A 23915-nucleotide genomic window follows, 5' to 3' on the forward strand; every position below is an offset into this window, starting at 1 on the left:
GTGGTGCGGTCGCAAAACACAGACACTAAACTTATTACAGTGAACAGAGTCGTCAATGAACGAACGGACAGATCATAACTTTGCGAAAATAAAGATAGTAAACTTTTCACTTGAAGGAAGACTTGAACCAAGGACCTCCGTTCCGTAGCTCCTCACGCTAACCACGGGACCACGGCGCTGCTGAGTTTACATTATTCTTGATGTTACCTATGTGCATGGACTACTCAGTTTGTATATTTTGCATATTTTTTCATGGTTCCACACAACTTCTTCCTGTTTTCTCGATTGATCTGTGTTCAGTTTTTCAAGGCCTATCCACTGTGCCAACTTATAAGTAAATCTGAGGGGGGTGCGATGGGAACCTCTCCCTTGTCAGCAGCAGCAGTGTTACGTATAGGCCATTTTGTCAAATACGTCAGAGTAATACCTAAATTCGTGCGGAATATAATCAGGTAAACGTTGAATGTCGTGCATTTTGTTCCTGCAATTAGCCACCGGTCCAGTGTAAGACTTTTTAAAATGAGGAACAACAGACACTTCCTGAAATACAAGGTCAAATGTACTCTGGTAATCCTCCTATGTATCCAAAAGCCACAACACCTAAATGTAATTTACTATGTTCAGAATGCATAAAGCAACATGTATGAAACTAGACCTTCTGGCGTTTTGGAACATGTCTGCCTTGTGATTCGTTCGACCCGTTCCTATAGCATGTTGGCTATCACCTAGAGAACTTTTACATATCTTCAATTTCTTTTAGCTTTATGGTCAACTTGCAAGTTCTGAAAGCACTTGCAATCATTTCGTAATACACTATGTAATCAAAACATTCCGGACACCGCCAAAAAATACGTTTTTCATATTAGGTGTATTGTTCTGCCACCTACTGCCAGGTACTCCATATCAGCGACCTCAGTAGTCGTTATACATCGTGAGAGATCAGAATGGGTCGTTTCGTGGAACTCACAGACTTCGAACGTGGTCAGGTGATTGGGTGTCACTTGTGTCATACGTCTGTACGCGAGATTTCCACACTCCTAAACATCCCTAGGTCCACTGTTTCCAATGTGATAGTGAAGCGGAAACGTGAAGGTACACGAACAGCACAAAAACGTACAGGCCGACGTCGTCTGTTGACTGACAGAGACCGCCGACAGTTGAAAAGGGTCGTAATGTGTAATAGGCAGACATCTATCCAGACCATCACACAGGAGTTCCGAGCTGTATTAGGATCCACTGCAAGTACTATGACAATTAGGCGAGAGGTGAGAAAACTTGGACTTTATGGTCGAGCGGTTGCTCATAAGCCGCACATCACGCCGGGAAATGTCAAACCACGCCTCGCTTGGTAAGGAGCGTAAACATTGGACGATTGAACAGTGGAAGAACGTTGTCTGGAGTGAAGAATCACGGTACACAATCTGGCGATCCGATGGCAGGCTGTGGGTACGGCGAATGGCCGATGAACGTCATCTCCTAGCGTGTGTAGTGCCAACAGTAAGATTCGGAGTTGGTGGTGTTATGGAGTGGTAGTGTTTGCCATGGAGGGGGCTTTCAGCCCTTGTTGTTTTCCGTATCACTATCACAGCACAGGCCTACATTGATGTTTTAAGCACCTTCTTGCTTCCCACTGTTGAAGAGCAATTCGGGGATGGCGACTGCATCTTTCAACACGATAGAGCACGTTTTCATAATGCACGGCCTGTAACGGAGTGGTTACATGACAATAGCATCCGTGTAATGGACTGGCCTGCACAGAGTCCTGATCTGAATCCTACAGAACACCTTCGGGATGTTTTGGAACGCCGACTTCGTGCCAGGCCTCATCGACCGAAATCGATACTCTCCTCAATGCAGCACACCGTGAAGACTGGGCTGCCATTCCCCAAGAAACCTTCCAGCACCTGACTGAACATGCCTGCGAGAGTGGAAGCTGTCATCAAGGCTGAGAGTGGGCCATCACCATATTGAATTCCAGCATTACCGATGGAGGGCGACAGGAACTCGCAAGTCATTTTCAGCCAGGTGTCGGGAATATTTTTGATCACATAGCGTGTTATTTCACCATACACACGCTATCAGCTCTTCTGGTTACCCGTTTCACCACAGAAAATTTCCTGTCATATACATTACACGAATGTCTAGGACTAAGAAAAAACTTTCCATTCTACCAAAATGTTTAGCGTCCACAGAAGATGCACACATTCGAGTTACATAGTACTTCTTATTTTGGCCAACGAATCACACGGAAAGCAAACATAGCTCTCTGACACTTTCTGGTACATATTCTCTTACATTACAGTAGGAATTAGCACACTTCATTTTCTCCTTTCCTCTCAGTGCCTTCATGATATACATGTCTTACACATTCATTGTTCTTCGTGGGTCTGCCGGAGTGGCCGAGCGGTTCTAGGCGCTTCAGTCCGGAACCGCGCTGCTGCTACGGTCGCAGGTTCGAATCCTGCCTCTGGCATGGCTGTGTGTTATGTCCTTAGATTTAAGTAGTTCTAAGTTCTACGGGACTGGTGACCTCATATGTTGAGTCCCATAGTGCTCAGAGCCATTTGAACCATTTGTACAAACTCTAGGGATTGATCGGTGAGAGGTGTAATGAACGTGTGTCCGGAAATGCATGGTTTCCGTGCTGGAGACCATTTATTGAATCATACGTTGTTACAGAAACTGCGATCTAATATGTGCTGTACCATGCGGCCACAGTTATGCGTGGTTTCCTCGTAGAGGGTGGTACTGTTCCTGATACATCGTGCCGTAGCGCCCTCTCCTGCCATAGAAATTGGTAATGTGTCCGATCCACTTCTCTTGCTGACTCACCTTGCAGTGCATGTGATACAGCGTTGTACACAATGGTCCCATATTCGAATCGAGGGCTTGCCGATATGGTGTTTGCCTTAGAGACGGCAACGGCGGTGGGCAGCAAGGTTGTACCAGGAGGCCTGCCTACCGCCGCCGACAGCGACCGCAGCATTCAGTGTTTGCAACAGTGTTTCGCCGTTTGTCTGAGGAAATCATGAAGGACGTACCCGAGGTGTTCGGACAGCAGACTCTGGAGGAAAATGTGATTAACACTGTGGAAGGTGACCGTCGTGTCAGTAGCAGCCAGTTGGCCCGCCAGTACAGGGTAAGCCATAAGAACCGTTTGAAGCATTCTCGAAGGCAATGGTTACTACCCGTATCTCTTACAGTGGGTGGAGGGCTTACTAGCGACAGACTTTCCACAATGGCAGCAGTTTTGTCACTGGTTTCTTCACCAGGCAACCACGATTCCGGGATTTGTGACTTGCATCTTACTCACAGACGAGACCAGCTTTACACGGAGTGGTACCTTCAACATCAATAACAGTCGTCTGTGGGATACCATGCAGAACCCCCACGGTGTGGTGACAGCGAATCATCAGCGTCGGTGCAGCCGGAATGTGTGGGCCGGGTAATTAGCGGCCGTATTTTGGGACCAGTCGCCTAACAGGCCGGAACTATCGGCGTTTCTTGCGGGTGACTTTTCCACTCCTGCTGGAAGAAGTGCCATTGATGATTCGAAAGGTGATGTGGCCGCTACATGACGGTGCTCCAGCCCATTTCGCCGTTAACGTCCGGACGCATCTCAGTCGTGTCTTTCCTGGTCGATGCATCGTATGAGGAGGTCCAGTTGCACGGCCAGCTCGTTCACCGGATCTCAACCCGTGCGTCCACGCATGCGTTGAGGCACACGGACACCGTTTTCAGCACACACTGTAACTGCGGCTGCGTAGTTCAGCGCGTGTCGGACAACAGCCTCTGTAACAAAGTATGATCGAATAAATGGTCTGTAGCATGGAAACCGTGCATTTCCGGACATAAGTTCGTTAGACTTTTGTTGTTCCGTATCCTGTCATCGATCAACCGCTAGAGTTTGGACAAGGTGAAAAAAATCACCCTGCATAAATAATTAAGTTTTTACGAAACCCACAGTGCGCGAGTTCTGCTCCCACCTGGCCAATTTTTTACATTGTTTGTACACTAATGTATTTTTTTTTAATTTGCTGGGCACGAGCTGAGAGTGGCCTCTTGTCTTCGCAGCACCTCAACAAGAGGTACAAGGCGAACGTGCCGCTGGTGCTGATGGACTCGTTCAACACGGACGAGGACACGCAGAAGGTGATCCGCAAGTACCGGGGGCTGCAGGTCGAGATCCACACGTTCAACCAGAGCTGCTACCCGCGCGTCAACCGCGAGTCGCTGCTGCCCGTCGCCAAGACGTGCGACGTGGACGCCGACATCGACGCGTAAGCTCCGCCAGCCGCCTCTGCCCGCTCGCCGTGTGGGACCAGCTGCTGCCCGCCATCTCACTCACTCCGTTTCCTCCGTTGCAGGTGGTACCCGCCCGGTCACGGAGACTTCTACGAAAGCTTCCAGAGTTCTGGTCTCCTGCGGAAATTCATCGACCAGGTACTGTGCTCCATTCGCTATTCTGTCTGTCCCAAATATAATTTAAGCATTTCAACAACACAAATCGCATAGTGAATTTTCACACTACAGCTGACTGTGTGCTCATCTCCGACTTTTATGGCAGAATAAAACTCTGTGTGTGACGCGAAGATAGGACAAGTCGGCAAGTTCTCTACTATTTGAGCTACGCAACTCACGACATATACGAGCGGCGTTCGGTAAGTAGTACAACACTTTCTTCCGAAAGAAAGTTGGTTTCATTCGGGATTCCAATACAGCCCCGCCCTTTTTGGCCATAAAACCGCATTTTTCAACATAATCTCCGTTCAAAGCGACGGCCTTACTCAACCTTACTGGTCGAGCCCGTATTCCCACACGGCAACACTCCACTGGTCGACGCTGGAGCCAGCTTGTTGCTGCGTCAGTAACCTCCTCGTCACCCGCGTACCGCTTCCCGCGGAGTGCATCGTTAACATAGCCAAAGAGATGGGGGTCGGAACGTGCGAGGTCCGGGCTGCAGGGTGGATGAGGAAGAACAGTCCAATGAAGTTTCTGGTGCTTCTCTCGGAAGCGCAGCACTGCGAACGGAGACGGGCAACTGAACGGCGAGGTGGCTGTGGTCTGCCGATGACCTCGAATGATGGCGTCCGCACGTTCCAACACTGCAGGAGTCACCGCTGTGTGCGGCCTCGTTCTGATGATGAGAGACGACTCGCCGTAACACTCACCGTGCTTTTGTTCACTGCCACGTCTCCGTAGGCATACGGCGAGCGGTATGAACATCTGCGATGCTCTGGTTTTCAGCAAAAAGAAACGCACTGACGGCTCTCTGCTTGGAACGCACACCCGCTACAGACGCCGTTTTGATGGCTACGTATAGCGCCGCCATATGTCGGAGCTTCATGAAAATATAGAGGCTGAGACAGCAGTATCCCACGACGTCCCGAAACAAATTCCTCATTCTTCCGAGCGGAACTGGCCGACGAAAAATGTGTTGCATCGTTTACTGAACGACCGTCGTATTCTCCACGTAAAGCTGTGAGATCGAATCGTGACTCGTGCTCGGGTAGCTTCTGGTACAGCACTTGCCCGCGAAAGGCAAAGGTCCCAGCTTCGCATCCCCGTCCGCACACAGTTTTAATCTCCCAGGAAAGTTTCAGCACATAATTCGTTTAATAATCCTGTTACAACCGCCTTGTCCACAGTTATTTACAACACACAGTCATGAGTTTATTTATGAAGGACAAAATCATGCGTATGTCCACTACTCAGGTTTTGAAAGTAACGAATCCTTAGCACAGCATGTTGCATGACCATCTGCAACAGTTCTACTCTGAAAATCACATTTAAGTGGCTGGCAGAGGGCAGTTCTTATCAAAGCTCGCTGGATACCATGTTAGTGCTGTCTTCGAGGATAGCGGGTGCCCGCGATTTATCGCTGTAGACACTAGTCGTTAGGGAAATCCAGAAGGAAAAACTAGGGGTCGAGAGATTCGGCTATCTCGGCAGGCAACTAGTGTTTCTGTTATGAGAATGAGCCGACCAGGAAACTTCCCGAAGCCACAGTTAATTGGTTCCCACAGCCAATCATTGTCTCAGACAACTTTTTAACGTGAAACACGGACAGTGGCGGTCGTGTCTTCTGTATTTTCAAAAAGAAATGGGGCAAACACACGGTACGACATTACCGCACACCACACTGTAACACGTTGCTCGTGGAGGGGCTTTCTGTCGATGATTTCTAGCTGTTCTGCGGCCCAAATACGGCAGTTCTGTTTATTGTTAAAGCCACTGACGTCAAAATGAATTTCTTGCGGAAATTGGGTTGTTCTGAGGATAAGAGAAATTCATTTACAAACTGCATTATTTTTGACAAGTCAGTAAACAATATTTGTTGGCAAATCTCAATTTTTAGGGATAAATGTGCGCAAGTCAGTTGTTAAAATTCTGTATAACGAGGATTTGGGTGTGCCAAGTTCTTAGGACAGACCACCAAGTCACTGATGTGTTGGCGTTGTCGATATTCGCACCGTCCCGCAAGGATTGTGGACGTTCACAGCTGAGTCCGTTGGCAACATTACCAATTCCGTGGAGGTGCTACACGCAGCTTTATGTGACATGTTTTTATGGTGCAGTACAAACGTTAAATTTTCTATTGTATGCCAGTTTGGCTTGTACAACGCTTAGTCCACGTCTGAAGTGGGCTACTGTTTAACTCCAGCAGCACGTTCTTTATGACTCCACCTATTTATGACTAGTCTCTAAGGTCAGAGTAACAAGCTGCAAAACCTTCTACTGGGACAGACGATTACAAACGCGTGGACGGTCGCACTTCGTCCGAAGTCGAGACGTAATAATTGTTTTTATTAACATCAGTCCTTTGACTGGTTTGATGCTGTATTCAGTCTTTCCTTTCCTTCTGCTACCCTTCTTGATCTCCACGTAAATAATACATCCAATATTTTCTGTAAACCAAGTACTTGCGCTTCCAAGGCAATGCGTATCCAGCCACTGCAGCGACTACAGCCGTTGTGAAATACGTAAAATGCTTTTACAGTTGCGAATAGAAGCAACCACAGCTGTATAAGGGAAATACGTCAATGAAAGTTTGTGCCCGACCGGAACTCGGCGCCCGCCCTGTCGCCTTACCCCGCCCCGGCCACCCGTGCACGCCCCACGGCCAGACGCGCACCTCCGCGTGTCTCTGCTCCTGCGTCACAGCCCGTACTCGCACACACACGCTGTGTCACTGGTACATACGGCAGGATGTTTTAGTAAGTCGCCGCCTGCTGTCGCCAGATAAATACACCACTGCAGTGCCTACGATAACAAGGACGGTGCAACGTGCCTTCGGATACGCACGCTACTTTTCACTGTCTTCCTTCCCTTGTACTTCTTGCGGTGGCCCGGTCTACTGTTAAGCTGTCTCTATACAGCGTTTTCGTGGACTCACTTGTTGAAGAATGCTGGTTCTGCTTTCGTGCAGCGCCGATGTCTTCTGCTAGCACCGCACGCTTCTCCGAAGATTTCACTGCTAGGAAGGGGAGATTTTCACTCTCCCGCTCTCTCACTCTCTTCTTATTTAAAAATACGCTACTCGTGGAATATCATTCAATGCACCAGAACATATTTATTTCCACTTTGTACAAAAAAAAAACAACTAAACTTTATGACGTAAACCCACACATTACCGGGCACCCAAGACCAGTTAATTACACACTTTGGGTCTAGTGTAGCAGGGGATACAACCCGTCGGCTTTGAACAATGACGTCACAAGTCGCCAGAGGGCATGTATTACATAGATGAAAGAGCTGAGGAGAATGTTGAGAAACAAAGGAATGCGAGAGAGATAAACTTTATTACACATATGTAAGGGCCAGTAGTATTTTCACGTTAACGATAACGCGTGTTTGTATCTTAGTATTTCTGCGCAAAATACAATGGAAAGAAATCAATGAAATTACTAGCAAAGAATACATCACGTTACATGTATGTCAGTTGTATCTCGAAAGTCTTTCGAACTGTATTGCTTAGGTGCAGTACGGGATACAAGTTCAGCGTACTCGATTTCTTAGTTTCAAGTGGCATTGCTGTCCTGTTGTTCACTTGAACTATGTATCCCCTGCTTCGCTAAACCGCAAATGAAACACCCGATACAAATTAAAAGCTGATTCGAAGTGTGTTGCTTAAGTACAGTCCGGAATACGAGTTTGTCGTACGTCGATTTCTTCGTTTTCACTAGCATTACTGTCCTGTTCTTCGCCTGAACGATGTATCCTCCGCTTCAGTAAACCCTAAGTGGAACACGGGATACAAATTGTAGATGTGCTGTTTATTTCGTCTCCGCTATTACTAACAGTCCTTTCTTACGTACATATCAGTATTACTGATGACAGAAGGACCTACGTATGTAATATATGTATACCAGACTTCCATTGACCTCGATATATGTACACTGGTAACGAATAGGTGGAAATACACGTACGTTACATTTTCAACCTGTTTCATTTTATACGTTTTGATTGTTTATTTAACCTTTGTGTTTCACTTGTTGAAAGGGAACTACACAGTGATCTCGTCAAAAGCCGAGAAGCGATTCTTCTTAGTGTTGTAGCTCCCTTCAGTAGCTGATAAGTGTTTTTTGGCTTTTTAAAAAAAAGTCTCACGAGATACAATAAACAGATCCTACTTTATTAAGCAATCAGTAAAAAAAACGAAACTGAAACATAACAGCAAAAGCGAAAATGGTAAACTGCAAATAGAATAGATTACGAAGACTTCGTAACTGAAACATAACAGCAAAAGCGAAAATGGTAAACTGCAAATAGAATAGTTTATGAAGACTTCGTAATCTATTCTATTTGCAGTTTACCATTTTCGCTTTTGCTGTTATGTTTCAGTTTCGTTTTTTTACTGATTGCTTAATAAAGTAGGATATGTTTATTCTATCTCGTGAGATTTAAAAAAAAAACCAAAAAACACTTATCAGCTACTGTGCCTTGGACGCTAATAGCTATATAGCTATACGCAACATTTTTATCTTGCTCGCGAATTGACACATATAGTGTCAGTGTAAAGGCGAAGTGAAGTACGGGATACAAATTATAGTTGTGTCGTCAGTGTAAAGGCGAAGTGAAGCAAGTTGTTGTGATGGGGGTTTCGGAAGTACACATTCGAAAATGTCATGCTGATACTAGAGCTGGAAAACGAAAAAAGATCGCCAGCTCCCAAATTTCTGTTACGTACTTCGCAACACGGAAATACACATATTGGTGGAATAAGAAAGTGAAATATGGCAAAATAGTGAAATATAGATAAAGAAAGAAATGGAAAAGAGAACTTACCACACGGAAATATCGACGAATAACGGAAGCTCGCGTAAACAGACAGTAATGAAAATCACATACCCACACTCACAACAAACACATTACGAAATCTCTCTCTCTCTCTCTCTCCCTCCCATACACACACACACACACACACACACACACACACACACACATTCACCAACCCCCCTTCCTTCCCCCCCCCCCCTCCTGAAATTAACTGAGATGTTTGGGACGGTACATTTTGCCCACATGTTTAATGAAACATTTAAACGGGCAATATGTCCGCGGAATGCTTTGTCTCCAAGAATACTCATCTAGATGGCTTTGAAAAGTTGAAATCTGGCGTTTCCCTTATGAGTGATTTTACCGCTGACCAGTACCCCTCCATGCTGTTAGTGCAGGCGCCTGTCGATAGAGATCTAAATTCAATGTTATGGTTTACTACAAGATGTTGGTAACCCCTATCCCCTAAATCCCTATAAGAAGAAAACCCGTCTGAAATAACAATAGATCCCTCTGCCACCTGATCTTCAATTAACCTAACCAAAACTTCCGTACTTCTATTTGGTAGTACTCTAAAGACTACATCATTACAATGCTGACCTGAAACTACTGGCCCCCACACCCATAATCCAACCGGAGGTTCCCCCCTATTGTATTTCCTTTTCCCAAAATGAGATTCATCAATTTCGACCATAACGCCCGCCCCCCCACCCCCAACGGCCCCCTATATTTCATATATTCCCCACAAACCTCCCTACAAAACGAGTACCAGTCTACTACGGTATGGTTACTGACACGACACTCATGCACACACAGCCATACAGGATATCTTAAACACCAACAATATGTGATTTTTATTATGTCTCTGAGGGCGAGCTTAGATTTCTCGAACCACGTCCCTCGTCTAATGGACCGCCACAACCGATCTTTGCTGCAGCGCCATACGAATAAGTCGTGAGAACGGCGACTCGATACACTCGTAAGGCGCATATGTCCGCCGCACTCGCGACATTGAACGTATTCCGCAATGAGACCACACATTTGCAGGAAGCAAATTGTGGTCAACATATCTTGGCCCATAACTTCCCTTAAATCGTCCAGATTCATTGGGATAGCCAAATCCATTTCTATAAACGAAAATAAGACACTACAAATTGTTCTATAATAAAAAATTAATAATCCACATTACCTCAATATCATTACGAAAAATATTAAGTACCGTCTGAATAAAAAACAAACAATTAAGTTAATTAAATCACACGTTTAATGATGTAGCGAATATCAAGCGATCGCTTTTAGATTAACATTCAATTATTTTAATGATAGTGCTTATTAGAACACAGTACTGCTTTATTATCTATGCCTCGACGTGAAGACATTACTATCGATGACTAAGGAATGACGTCATTGTTCAAAGCCGACGGGTTGTATCCCCTGCTTCACTAGACCCCACACTTTTGAACACAATTAATACATAAGCTTTTATCGTGGCTGGCTATCCACGTACTCTCAACAGCGGTTCAACGTCTACTAAAACAGTCACTATCTCGAGTCACTCCATTTGTTTTTCAACAATACAAAGCTACGTTACTCTTTGCAGCCGGCCACGGAGCTTCCGGGCCGTATGTGTTTATTCTTGGCAGGTCGCGCTGAACATTTGCCAGCGCCGACGAACTATGTCTCTTCCAGTTCGCCTGCACAAACAATAAATGGGTGCAGTATCCCATGCTCATCCTTACGCCCCGCTTTAAAATAACGCGTGTTCGAAACGGCTGGAACACAAGGGTCTCCAGACTTTCGTAAAATTCTGGGGGCACTACAAGCTGACGGTTGTTCGTATTCGCAACTGCGAATACATTTTATATACTTCTGTCGGTTATTACACCGCGTCATTGTGAAATGCTAAAAACGTCATAGAGACGACTACTAATGGACATAATCTTGTGCACTACTCGACTGTATTAATGCGACACACGCACACGAAAACGTTATGCGAGTATGTCTGTACTGGTTAGTTTGAGACGTGAAACTCGAGGTTTGTGATAAATGGTAAGAGCGCGGATAACAAATATGTTTGGACTATGTTTTGGGACATGTTTTCGTTCTTAAAACTTGTTTGTAGCGGTCCTCTTCAGGGCGACTATACTGATCCTCTGACGTATACATACCACCTTAGTTAGGTTGCCGGGTGACGACCGAGTCAGTTTTCTGAACGTTATCGTCCAATTCGTAGTAAAGTTTTGGATGGCTGCAGGGCAGGCAGTAGCCTGTGTTGCTAAGCAGTAGGCTGCCACCAGCTCGTAGCCAGGGCAGTGGTTTCCTGTCGCAGGACGTCGACACCGTCCTGTGCTCGTTTGCTCTCACGTTGCCCAACCCGTGTCTCGTGGAGCTGCTGGCTGGCCAACACAAGCGGCGCCACGGACTTGGATCACCGGCAGACAAGCCTTCGGCAGCTTGTAGCCACCCTCCCCGTTCGTACTGTTAGGGTCTTCAATCATTCCGGTGGCGTCTCTTGTTTAAATTGAAGAAAATAGATACCAACAGCCATAATTTTATTTAATAAAATTATCTAGCTGCCAGTTTCGGAGGCTCATTGGCATCGTCTTTAAGCCCCTAAACACACAGCTATTACAGAGACCATAATATCCAACTGGTTTCTGTAGATTTCCTCTAGGTGCTCGTTGACCTTTCATACCTCTAACGAAAAATTCTTAAATAAAATTACGGCTGTTGGCATCTATTTTCTTACAGTCTGCGACCAGTCGCAGTCCCATTCCACTTGTAAAAGATGGAGTTACACTACCGCTGCATCCAAAGACGTTGAGCAGGCTCACGCACTTATGGAAAACTGCTGGTTCGGCAGCATCCCTGGCGGTGTTTGGCTACTGCCGATTTCCTGTGCTGCTACAGTCATACGTAGTCCTGTGCTACAGGGATGCTAATGTGTTGAGGCCCACGAAGCTTTCTGTAGATGCTCTCTGCTCTCAAGGCGTTTACCAATTTCGACCAGAGTGCGGCCAAGTCCGTGGTGGCGAAACCGCAAAACTGTTTAGCGTACGTGAGTCAGACCCGTCTGGGCCAACACAGCAAATCAGCTGCACCCAAACATCGGCTGACACGCGGCTGAATTTGTGAGAAATCACTGTGCTAGCTCGGTAGCCGTGGATACAACTGTGGAGAAAAGTGGGCTACGAAATAATTAAACGTTCCAGCAGCATGAACAGGGAAGATGGCTACAAGTTACGTATGGCACGGCTGCCAGCGATCCGAGTCGGGTTGGTAGCACGTGTTCGCCAACCAGCAGGTCCACGTGACCCAGGGCCAAGAGTATAAACAAGCAGCCACAAGAGAACCACCGTGCAGCACCGACGTTACCCCTTAGTACAAGCTGTTGCCTACCAGTTACCTGACACAGGGACGTAGGCGGTAGACTACCGTACCGCCAGCCATCAACAGCAATCTTTACTATGAACAGGCCAAGGCATACCAGAATGTGACGTCGGTGGCCACTTGACAACAGAAATAAGGCAGTATATAGGAGAACAGAAATAAAGCAGTATATAGGAGAAGTGTTTTGTACTACTTTGTAGATAACGCTAAAGAGAAGTGGGCTATAGAGTAATACAACAGCTGTGGTTGATGGGAAGCTAGACAGGAGAGGAAATGATTAGCAAACACGTAAATACAGTAAACATAAGTTTTACTTAATGTCTACTTTACTTCAAGCGTTGCGAAGAAAGCACGAACAGCAACGTAGTCCACCTACCACAGAGAGCGTCGCGCCAGTGTGGGGCTCGTGCGTGAGCGAACAGTCGAAAGACTGTCGAAGACCGTGGCTGAGCTGTGAAGCTGCAGCCGGCGTGCAGCAGCTAACATCGCCCGTAGGTGGAACTGGTGAAGGCGTGGCGCGTCGGGCGTGCATCATTGGGTGCGCAAGGTCCCCACGAGACTGCTGTCAGCGTCCATTGGAAACTTGCACTTCCGTTCCTAACTGTGAGACGTCGTTGAGGGTGGTATCAATCTGTGATGCCACCAAAAGACCTTCACAAGAAACGAGCAGTTAGTCGCCCTGCAGATGACCGCCTTAAAGACGGTCGAATCGTCGGTATGTGCTTTGTGTTTCAGATGAGATCTAATACACAAAATGATTTCGTTCCAGTCTTCTGTAGACTGTTTCGTGTATTCTGCTCTTTGACGCTACTAGAAGAATTTTTCGCTTCTATCTTACGGTCGGTAGGAGCGAAAGTGCATTGTCCGTTGGCACAGCTAATAATGTTGTGGAAAGAGATTTTGTGTGTGCCGATGATAGTCGCAGAATTTGAAGTTCTGCTAGTTCGTAGTTTCAGTGTATTGTGGACGGTTTTTTCGGTGGTCAGTAGTCAAGGTTACCAGGTTAGTTTTACTTCGAGAGTTACGCCGAGGTACTTGAGCGCTGCGTTAGGGTAGGTTTGAGCTTTGTGAACTGTGAGCGGAATAATACGATGGTGTTTGTGTTTTTGCAAGGTGGTTGGAAAGGCATCGCAGGTTACGGCAGAAGGTGAAGTTTTTGAGATGAAGTTCATTATTTATTTTTGGTTTCCTTTTTTTGCGTTCGGACATGATCAGACTGCGTCTGATACACGACATGTTACAAATTATACCGAGTAACTCTTATTTTAGTAAACAAAAGACATATTTAATGAAACATACATACACCCACGGCTCACATTCCAAGCATAGACTAGTCCAATTAGATTATAAATGTGTTATTTAAATTGCGACGATTATGCCAAATAAAAGTAAGTCTGTCATGAAAGGGAGTTCAATTACATGCTATCTCATACGAGTTCCCTATCAGCAGATAACATAAATCTTGTCTGCAGATCTCGTGCTCCTTTTGGCAGCATCAGATGACGACGCTAAAGCAGCTGCTAGTGATAAGATAAGGAACGGTGGGAAGACCACAAGCAAGTGAAAGACCAGCAGTAATTAATAGAATAACTATGTACTGAATTTTTAGAAACGCATTTAAATGCGAGGTATACTTTTTACAACAGGGGACGACATCAATCCACACTTCTGCGCTATTCGTCAGATAGCAGTTCCGCTGTGGGGAATACCAGCAACAAAGGGTAAAACAGTTGCACAAGAAATAAAGATCGTCTAGAGCTTAGAGAGTCCTAACTAGCAGAATGTGAGAAGCCATCAGAGGTAACGAACATGAGATATACTGATTGACCACGAATATAAAGGACGGTAACACAGCGGTTCTTACCTCCATCAGCATCGGTGTGCGACTTGTGCAGGCACTGCTGTGTGCTGCGTAGGCAGGCCTTGGCTCCCATGAATGTGATGGCAACTGACTACCACGAACGCCAGTGGAAAACATGCAGGTAGCTGCTGTGTAGACAGACCTTGCTTCCTATGAATATAATTCTCTATTGTCTTGGTGGGTGAGGGTTATCGACCCTGGTTTGCATCTGCAGTTTATTTTTCTCCTGTACGCCGAAAACCATTACAGATTTTAGACGGTCCCAGGAGAGAAATATACAGTGGATGGAAACCAATGTCCGAAACGATCATCCACCGAGGCAACAGTGCATCACGTTCATAGGATACGAGGCCTGTCTGCGCAGCAGCCAGCTCCATCTTCTCCACTGGCGACCGTGGCAATCAGTGGCGATCACAAAACAATAAACAACACTGCGAGACGTTCTTCCTTCGGCCCGTCAGCGTACAAAGTCACGTTTGCTGACGAAGGGTTGCCTACTGGCAGGAGCCGGCGCCTATAACTTCAACGCTCTGTAGCGTCATCGGATGACGTTTGCGGACAAGGGTTCCTATTCTCGATTTGTATATTGTATACTTTTGACTTCCTTTTCAAGAGTAATATTTATATCTTATAATTACACTTAAGCGCCAAAGAAACTGGTATAGCATACGTAAACAGGCAGAAACGACGCTGAAGTCGGTAACGCCTATGTAAGACAAGTGTCTGGCGCAGCTGTCAGATCAGTTACCGGTAGGTTATCATATTTGAATGTGGTATTATAGTCGAGCAATGGCACAGTTTCTACGAGGTACCGATGAAGTGGGGATTTTCCCGTATGACCATTTCACGAGTGTACCGTGAATATCAGGAATCAGGTAAATTATCAAATCTCTGAGATCACTGCGGTCGGAAAAAGATCCTGGAAGGATGGGACCAACGACGATTGAAGACAATCGTTCATCATGGCGGCATTGCAACCCTTCCGCAAATTGTTGCAGATTTCAGTGCTGGGCTATCAACAAGTGTCAGCGTGCGAAATATTCAACGAAACATCATCGGTATGGGCTTTTTGAGCTGAAAGCCCACTCGTGTACCCCTGATGACTGCGTGACACAAAGCTATAGGCCTCGCCTGTGCCTGTCAACACCGCCATCGGACTGTTGATGACTGGAAACATGTTTCCTGGTCAGTACGGTCTCGTTTCAAACTATGTCGAGCGGATGGACGTGTATGGGTATGGAGACAACCTCATGAATCCATGGACCCTGTGTGCCAGCAGGACATTGTTCAAGCTGGTGGCGGCTCTGTAATGGTGTGGGGGATGTGCAGTTGGGAGTGATATGGGACCCCTGATACGTCTAGATACCACTCTGGCAGGGTGACAGATACGTAAGCATCCTGTCTGATCAGCTATATCCATTTATGTCCGTTGTGTATTCTGACGAGCAATTCCAGCAGGACAATGCAACACTCCACACGTCTGGAATTGCTATAGAGTGACTTCAGGAACATTCTGAGTTTAAACACTTCCGGTGGCCACCAAACTCCCCAGATATGAACATTATTGAGCATATCTGGGATGCTTTGCAACATGCTGTTGAGAAGAGATCTCCACCCCCTCGTACTCTTACGGATTTATGGACAGTCCTGACGGATTCATGGTGTCATTTCCCTCCAGCACTACTTCAGATGTTGGTCACGTCCACGCCACGTCGTGTTGTGGCACTTCTGCGTACTCGCGGAGACTCTACACGATATCAGGCAGGTGTACCAGTTTGTTTGGCTCTTCATTGTGTAAGGGGCGAGGAAAAAGTTTCAATTCGAGGGAGCACTGTCAATAATAGGTACGGCAGTCATGTGAAATGTCCAAGAACAATGAGGCAACCATCCCAGCAATGTATCAGGTTGAAGATAGCCATTTGGTAAAACGCTGTGTCGTGCTGCCTGAAGATGTCTGTCACTGCCGCTGCACATCGTCGTCCGACAGGAATAGTTGACCGTTCAAGGCCTTTCTTAAAGGACAAAAGCCATTATTGTGCGATGGGGAGAGATCAGGACTATACGGTGGGGAGGGAAGGGAGGGGGGGGGGTTGATCGATTGTCTCCAAATTGAGTTGGTAGAACTTCTGCGTGACACCACTACCGACACGGGACGTGCGCTACAGCATAAGCTTGTAGCAGCGTTCCACAACGGTGGTTGTCGATGGTCGTGGTGCGCCATATACGTGTTTCATTCTCCGATGGATGGCTACCTGTTTTTGTCCTTCGGCAGTCAAGAAGAGAATAACACCCGTTGGTCCTGTTTCGCCGCATTTGGCAATAACGTAGCCGTAGTTCACGTCTCCGTGTTTACCGTACGCACGTAGGTAAGACAGGAACGCCAAACTAATCGCTGGCCTCCATTCGACGTGTCGCATTCCACCCATTCCTTCACAAAGGGCTGCTGCGCCTCTTCAAATCGTCACCAGGCCTGGCTGCTCGCTCTCCACTCCGGTGTCCTCCCTCACGCCATTTTTCATCGCAACCACAGCACCTGACACTAAGCTGGCTGTCTCCGTATCTATTTGCTCCAGTCCATTACAAGGTGAAATTTCAAATATTTATGTATGTTTCATCTTGTATGACGTTAACAAAACTGTTGAATAAATACGTCACGTCAATTTTATAGTGGACACATGTTCATCCTAGGCTCACTGTATGGTCTATCCTTGGGAATGTCTAAATCTGTTATTGTATTCGTGTAAACTGTCATGAAAAAGCGATGCTACGAAACTGTTGCAGTTCGGTGAAATGGAGATGATGTTGGGGGTCATTGCGATGGACCGCAATGATGACGTTATTTGAGTTCATACAATCCGTACTTCAGTAATGGCAGCATTAATTGTGCTTCAGGGGCGAGAGTATTGCTTCATTTCGAACATCGACAACCTGGGAGCGACGGTGGACCTGAACATCCTCAACCTGCTGCTGCACCCTACGGACAAGACGCCGGAGTTCGTGATGGAGGTCACCGACAAGACGAAGGCGGACGTCAAGGTGAGAGCACCTGATCACTGCACAGTAAAGCTTCTCAACAGAACTACCAAAATATATCATTCTGCGTTTTTTTCCTTGCATTCTTCTTTTTCTTGTACATCCGTCTTACGAGAGGTGTAGACTAGGCAACCCCCCTCCCCCCCTGCCCCCGCCCACTTTCTCCTGCCCTGAGTTTCTTTATTCCGCTTAATAAGCTGCTAACTTCGTCCACCTTTAATGTCTCGTATCATTTCAAGCCCTTTTCCTCACCTCTCTCTGTCCCTCACTCTATGCAGCAATCTTTCCTTTGCTAACGTTTCGGGCAAAAATTAATTGTAGTTATGAAAAAAATGTTTTAAGTAAATTTAATTGTGTAATTTGAGAGTAAATTTATTTTTCCAAAATGACTTCTTTCAGGTGAAGTCCATTTTTGACAAAAATTTCTCCAGTCTGTTTCAAGGACACATCATCAACTTGATCTCATATTTTAAGCAGAGAAAAGCACGCTTGCAAGATATCGGCCTCAGTAGTCAATCCCGCGTTAAAATTTTGGCCCTAATTCTGAAGTACAGCTTTTGAACTTCGGCGCGCCACGGATGTTCGTCACTCGCTCCGCCCTCTGCATCCGCCTAGTGCCCTAGCGCCAAGTACTGCACAGCTGAGTGGCTAACGACAAGCTGCTTGTCAGTTACTGTTTCTCACGTTGTTACATACTCCGTTGTGTCAAAGAGCGCGGTTTCTACGCTGTAGCTGGCGCCAGAGATCCTCTTTCATTTGCACACCTTTACGTTGCTATTCGCAAATGCAGTGTAAAAGAATGAAACGAATTAGCGTGTCCCTAAAGAATTGCGCAGAGTTATTTATTAACATCGGTCTTGCTCGTTATTTACTTTGGGTTTTAAAGCTAGCATTGTTAAAGTGAAGTACATTTGCAGGAGTGCACCCTTGGAAAATCATTAACTTTATTTCATAATAATTCTTCAGTCGCTTAGGTTTATTCATTTTTTATGTTGAGGCATGTGTATAGATGTCGAAAATATTGTCGAAATAACATACAATGTATGTATATCTGTTAGGCTGACATGTTACGTACTCATATTGGCTACTATTTTTCGCGTAGAATAATGCGTTTTCGAACAAGGTTTCAGAATTAATTTTGGGCGGAAGTGTCCACCTGGCGCCTTCTGCTGCCTCGTCTTCAATATATTTCGAATAGGAGGGCCCCGGTTGTCACTCCACTGTACGCTACTTGGCGCCGTGGGCAGTAAGGGAACGCAGTGGGGCGGAGCAAGTGACAAGCAACCGATGCGCGCAAAATTTCCTTGATAAGTCACTGCCGGAGGAGGAGGAGATTGGTGTTGAAGGTCCCGTCGACAACGAGGGAGCATGAGCGACAACCCGGATTAGGGGAGAATGGAGAAAGAAAGTGGCCATGCCCTTTCGAAGTAATCTTCCCTGCATTTGCCTTAAGCGATTTAGAAAAATCACGGAAAACATAAATCAGGATGGCCGGGTGCGGGTTTGAACCGTCGTCGTTCCGAACGCGAGTCCAGTGTTGTAACCACTGCGCCATCTCGCTCGGTTAGAGCACTTACATTTTACACCAAAGCATCTTCAGGTCTTCAAGGGGATGGTCCAAGCGCCTTTTCCCTACCAATGAAACAGATGTGCATATCCCTGTTGACTTCTCATTTGCACTGTGTGCAACTTTCGATGTAGGGTGGGACGCTCATTCACTACGAGGACAAGCTGCGCCTGCTTGAGATCGCCCAGGTGCCCAAGGAGCACGTGGAGGACTTCAAGTCGGTGAAGACGTTCAAGTACTTCAACACCAACAACCTGTGGGTCAAGCTCGACGGTAAGTTGCTGCACGAGTCTTGCAGTTTTTATAAGGAATATAAATCCGCCTTAGAAAAAGTCACGATTACTTTGTTTCTCTTAACAATTCATTAACTTGTGATAAAGGTGCTTCGTAGTGTTCCCGAGGTCAAGGGGTAACCAGAACGTTATGGGTCCCGGTTTGGCATCTCACCACTGCTTAAATTTTGAATAAAAATTATCGGCAATGGCAGCCGAAGACTTCCGTTCTGCCAACGGTCTTGTAAAAGAGGGAGGAGGGGCGGACGGAGGAACAGGGCACTCTTTTGCCCTTGAGGTGGGAAGCGGCCCCTAAAAGACGCAAGAACCACCAATGATCAACGGAATGAGGACGCAGAACGCAATGTGAACCCCTGCGTTAGAGACACATAACGTGTGTCCATAGACAGGCGGCTTGTAATTGAAAAAGTGTCATCATGTCTCTCCACTGACAAAATATTCCCGACTAGTCCCTCATTCCGATTTTCGGAAGGGGTCTGCCAAGTGGGGGGTGACCATGAGAGAAAGAGTGAATAACCAACCAAAGAGTAACGTTCTAGGAGTCGGGGCGTGGAATGTCAGAAGTTTGAAAGTGATAGGAAAGCAAGAAAATCTGAGATGGGAAATGCTAAGACTCAGTCTAGATATAGCGGGTGTGAGTGAAGTGAAACGGAAAGAAGATAACGATTTCTGTTCAATGAGTATATCGCAATACCAACAGCAGCAGAAAATGTTATGACGGGAGTAGGATTGTTATGGATAGGAAGTTAGAACAGAAAGTGAGTTACCGTGAGCAGTTCAATGATAAGGTTGTTCTTATTAGAATCGACAGCAAACCAACACAGGCAGCGATAGTTCAGGAACACATCCCGATGTTGCAGACAGGAGATAAGAGATGGAGAAAGTATATGAGGAATCGAAAAGGGCGATGAAAATCTAACACTCATTGGGGATAGGAAGGCGGTTGTGGGGGAAGAAATAGAACTAAGAGTTATGGAACAATATGGGCTTCGAACTAGAAATGAGAGTGGAGAAGACTAATTGAGTTCTGCAATAGATTTCAGATGCTAACGCTGAATACTTTGCTCCAGAATCACAAGAGGAAAAGGTATACTTGGGAAAGGTCAGGAGATACGGGAAGATTCTAGTTATATTACAACATGATCAGGCAGTGACTCTGAAATCAGATATGGCGTACCCAACTTCAGATATAGACTCAGATCACAATTTAGCAATGATGAAGAGTAGGATGAAGTTTAAGAGACTAGTCAGGAAAAAAAAGTTCGAAAGAACTGGGATACGAAAGTACAATGTAATGAAGAGATACACTTAAACTTCCTCTTTAGGAATGGACATATCCTGAAAGGACAATCGCCGAAGTTGGAAAGCAAAACATAGTTACAAGGAATGTAACTGCGAAGAAACCATGGGTAACAGAAGAAATACTTCAGTTAATCGACGGAAGAAGGAAGTACAAAAGTGTTCAGGAAAGTTCAGGAATACAGAAATACAAGTCAGTTAGGAAATAAACGGAAAGAGCGGGGAAGCTAAGAAGAAAAGGCTGCAGGAAAAATGTGAAGAAATCGAAATGGTAGTACGGACTGGCCTAGCACACAATAGTCAAAACAACTGAAACGTGGTACTTTGGGAAAGCAGGAAAAGGTGTGGACGGGGCTAATCAGTTAGTGTTGGCGCTGCAGTCCGGAACCGCGGGACTGCTACGGTCGCAGGTTCGAATCCTGCCTCGGGCATGGGTGTGTGTGATGTCCTTAGGTTAGTTAGGTTTAAGTAGTTCTAAGTTCTAGGGGACTTATTACCTAAGATGTTGAGTCCCATAGTGCTCAGAGCCATTTGAACCATTTAGTTAGTGTTGGTTGTACAGTAAACACATACACTATTTAAGGAAATAATTTTTAAAAACAATCATTTAAAGAAAATTAACTAGCACAAGCTACAGTGACGGCTGAAGGCCTTATTAAGAAAGAATTCAAATTATTTGTCGGCTGAAGGCCACAAGCAATAGGAATAATTTAAACAAAACATTATTTTTAAACAATCGACACAATCAGACCAAATAAGAAGGGAGTGATCCACTGACAGTGCTCCAAGGATCGACCTGAGAAAAGTCCCTTCAGCTGCGTAAGCGGTGAGACTGGCAGCCAAGAGTTATGCTCAGCTAACAGGGTGGCAACACAAACTAGGGACAGCTTAAACGCCGACCAACACACTCGCAAAATCCACCTACGATGAGACAGCCAAAAGCACGATAGAATAACAGTTATCATCGTCAAATGGCAAGTATTTAATTACACAAATTGGCTCCACCAAATCCTAGTATGCAAACAGGGTTAAGACCAAACTGCCTATTCAAAAACTGATTAGATGCATACGGAACCGCAAAAGACAATTCCACAAACAAGTCAATCAGTGCTAAAACAGTCAGTATACAGCAACAAGACGAATTGGAAGTAGACATGAACGCTAAGAACACAGAAACGGTGGAAAGACCAGACACACGTCGTCCACTGAGACGACCGACCGAACGACCAACCATCGGTGGTTGCCAATCAAGCCAGGCAAGGGAAACGTCGGAGAATAAAACCGCCAACTCACAGCTTGATGGCATGAGGTCACTTCGACGGACACACACACAAAGTGAAAGTTGCACTACTCGAATATAACGATCCATTCAAGTTAAACTCTCTGAATCCGGACCTCGACGTGGTCGTGCACTCTCGCGACCACATCCTTCCCTCGGCCAGTGCACGTGTGTCGCCAGCTCCGTCGGCGAGTGCTGGGGCTGTCGGACCTCACTGCTGCTCCGTCCCGACTGAACTCAACTCCCACACACGACGACCCCGATATGCTCGAGGTCGCTCCAGAGATAGTACCACAGTACTCGCTATCGATAAACGCCGCTGCTGCCACTCACGGACAGACAAAGCGAGCAAACGTAGGGGCGCCAGTGAACGGACTAACAAAACGAGAGGTCACAATCCGAATACACGACGCCAACCAGCCAACGGCACAAACACGAGCCAAAGCACGGCTCAACGACCTTCGATGAGGTTGAGAGCAAGGGGAATTCCACAGTTAAATGCAGCGGAAGGAGTGGAAAGGTGGACAGACTACAAAGATGGCCTGTATGAGGGGGAGAACTTGTCCGATGACGTCATAGAAGAGATAGAGGATGCAGTATTAGAATCGGAACTTAAAACAGCTTTGCACGACTTAAGATCAAATAAGGCAGAAGGGATAGATAACATACCATCGAAACTTGTAAAATCATTGGGGAAGTGGCAACAAAACGACTATTCACGTTGGTGTGTTGAATGTATGAGTCTAGCGACATACCATCTGACTTTCGGAAAAACATCATCCACACAATTCCGAAGACGGCAAGAGCTGACAAGTGTGAGAATTATCGCACAATCAGCTTAACAGCTCATGCATCCAAATTGCTGACAAGAATAACATACGGGAGAATGGAAAAGAAAATTAAGGATGTGTTAGATGACCAGTTTGGCTTCAGAAAAGGTAAAGGTACCAGACGGACGTTCTGAGTTTGCGCTTGATAATAGAAGCAAGACTAAAAAAAATCAACACACATACAAGGCATTTTTCAAGCTGGAAAAACATTAGGCAGTGTAAAATGGTGCAAGATGTTCGAAATTCTCATAAAAATAGGGGTAAGCTATAGGTAAAGATGGGCAATATACAATACGCACAATAACCAAGAGGGAACCGTAAGACTACAAGACCAAGAAGGAAATGCTCGGATTAAAAAGGGTGTAAGACAGGGACGTAGTCTTTCGCCCTTGCTGTTCAGTCTATTCATCGAAGAAGCAATGACGGAAATAAAAGAGAGGCTCAAGACTGGAATTGAAAGTTAGGGTGAAAGGATATCAATGATAAGATTCGCTGATGACATTGCTATCCTAAGTGAAAGTAAAGAAGGATTACATGATCTGCTGAATTGAACGAACAGTCTAATGAGTACAGTATATGGATTGAGAGTAAATCGAAGAAAGACGAAAGTAAAGGCAAGTGGCGGAAATGGGAGCAACGAGAAACTTAACATCAGGCTTAGTGATCACGAAGAAGACATAGGCAGCAAAACAACCCATGATCGACGGAACCAAGAGGATACAAAAAGCAGTCTAGCACTGGCAAAAAGGGCATTCTTGGCCAAGAGAGGAATAACATTATCAAACGTAGACCTTAATTTGGGAAAGAAATTCCAGAGAATGTACGTTTGGAGCACAGAATTACATTGCAGTCACACATGGACTGTGGGAAAAATGGAACAGAAGAGAATCGAAGTATTTGGGATGTGCTGTTACAGAATAATATTGAAAATTAGATGGACTGATAAGGTCAGGAATGAGGAGGAGGTATATCTGGAATACACTGACAAAAGATGGGACAGAATGATTGGATATCTTTTAAGACGTCAAGGAATGACTTTGACGTTACGAGGAAGTTGTAGACGGTAAAAACTGTAGAAGAAGACAGA

The 23915-nt window shown here is 45.8% G+C and overlaps 1 protein-coding gene across 1 annotated transcript in view; it reads left to right on the top strand.

Moving 5' to 3' along the window:
* LOC126210171 (UTP--glucose-1-phosphate uridylyltransferase-like) overlaps nucleotides 1–23915 on the top strand; it is an 89452-nt gene that overhangs the window by 35944 nt on the left and 29593 nt on the right. The window contains exons 4-7 of the mRNA XM_049939328.1: nucleotides 4075–4280; nucleotides 4368–4443; nucleotides 17420–17563; nucleotides 19262–19400. Coding sequence (XP_049795285.1) covers nucleotides 4075–4280; nucleotides 4368–4443; nucleotides 17420–17563; nucleotides 19262–19400 — 565 coding nt within the window. The remainder of the gene's footprint in view (nucleotides 1–4074; nucleotides 4281–4367; nucleotides 4444–17419; nucleotides 17564–19261; nucleotides 19401–23915) is intronic.

Source organism: Schistocerca nitens, chromosome 10 (genome assembly GCF_023898315.1).
Source record: "Schistocerca nitens isolate TAMUIC-IGC-003100 chromosome 10, iqSchNite1.1, whole genome shotgun sequence".
In the NCBI taxonomy this organism is placed as follows: Eukaryota; Metazoa; Arthropoda; class Insecta; order Orthoptera; family Acrididae; genus Schistocerca; species Schistocerca nitens.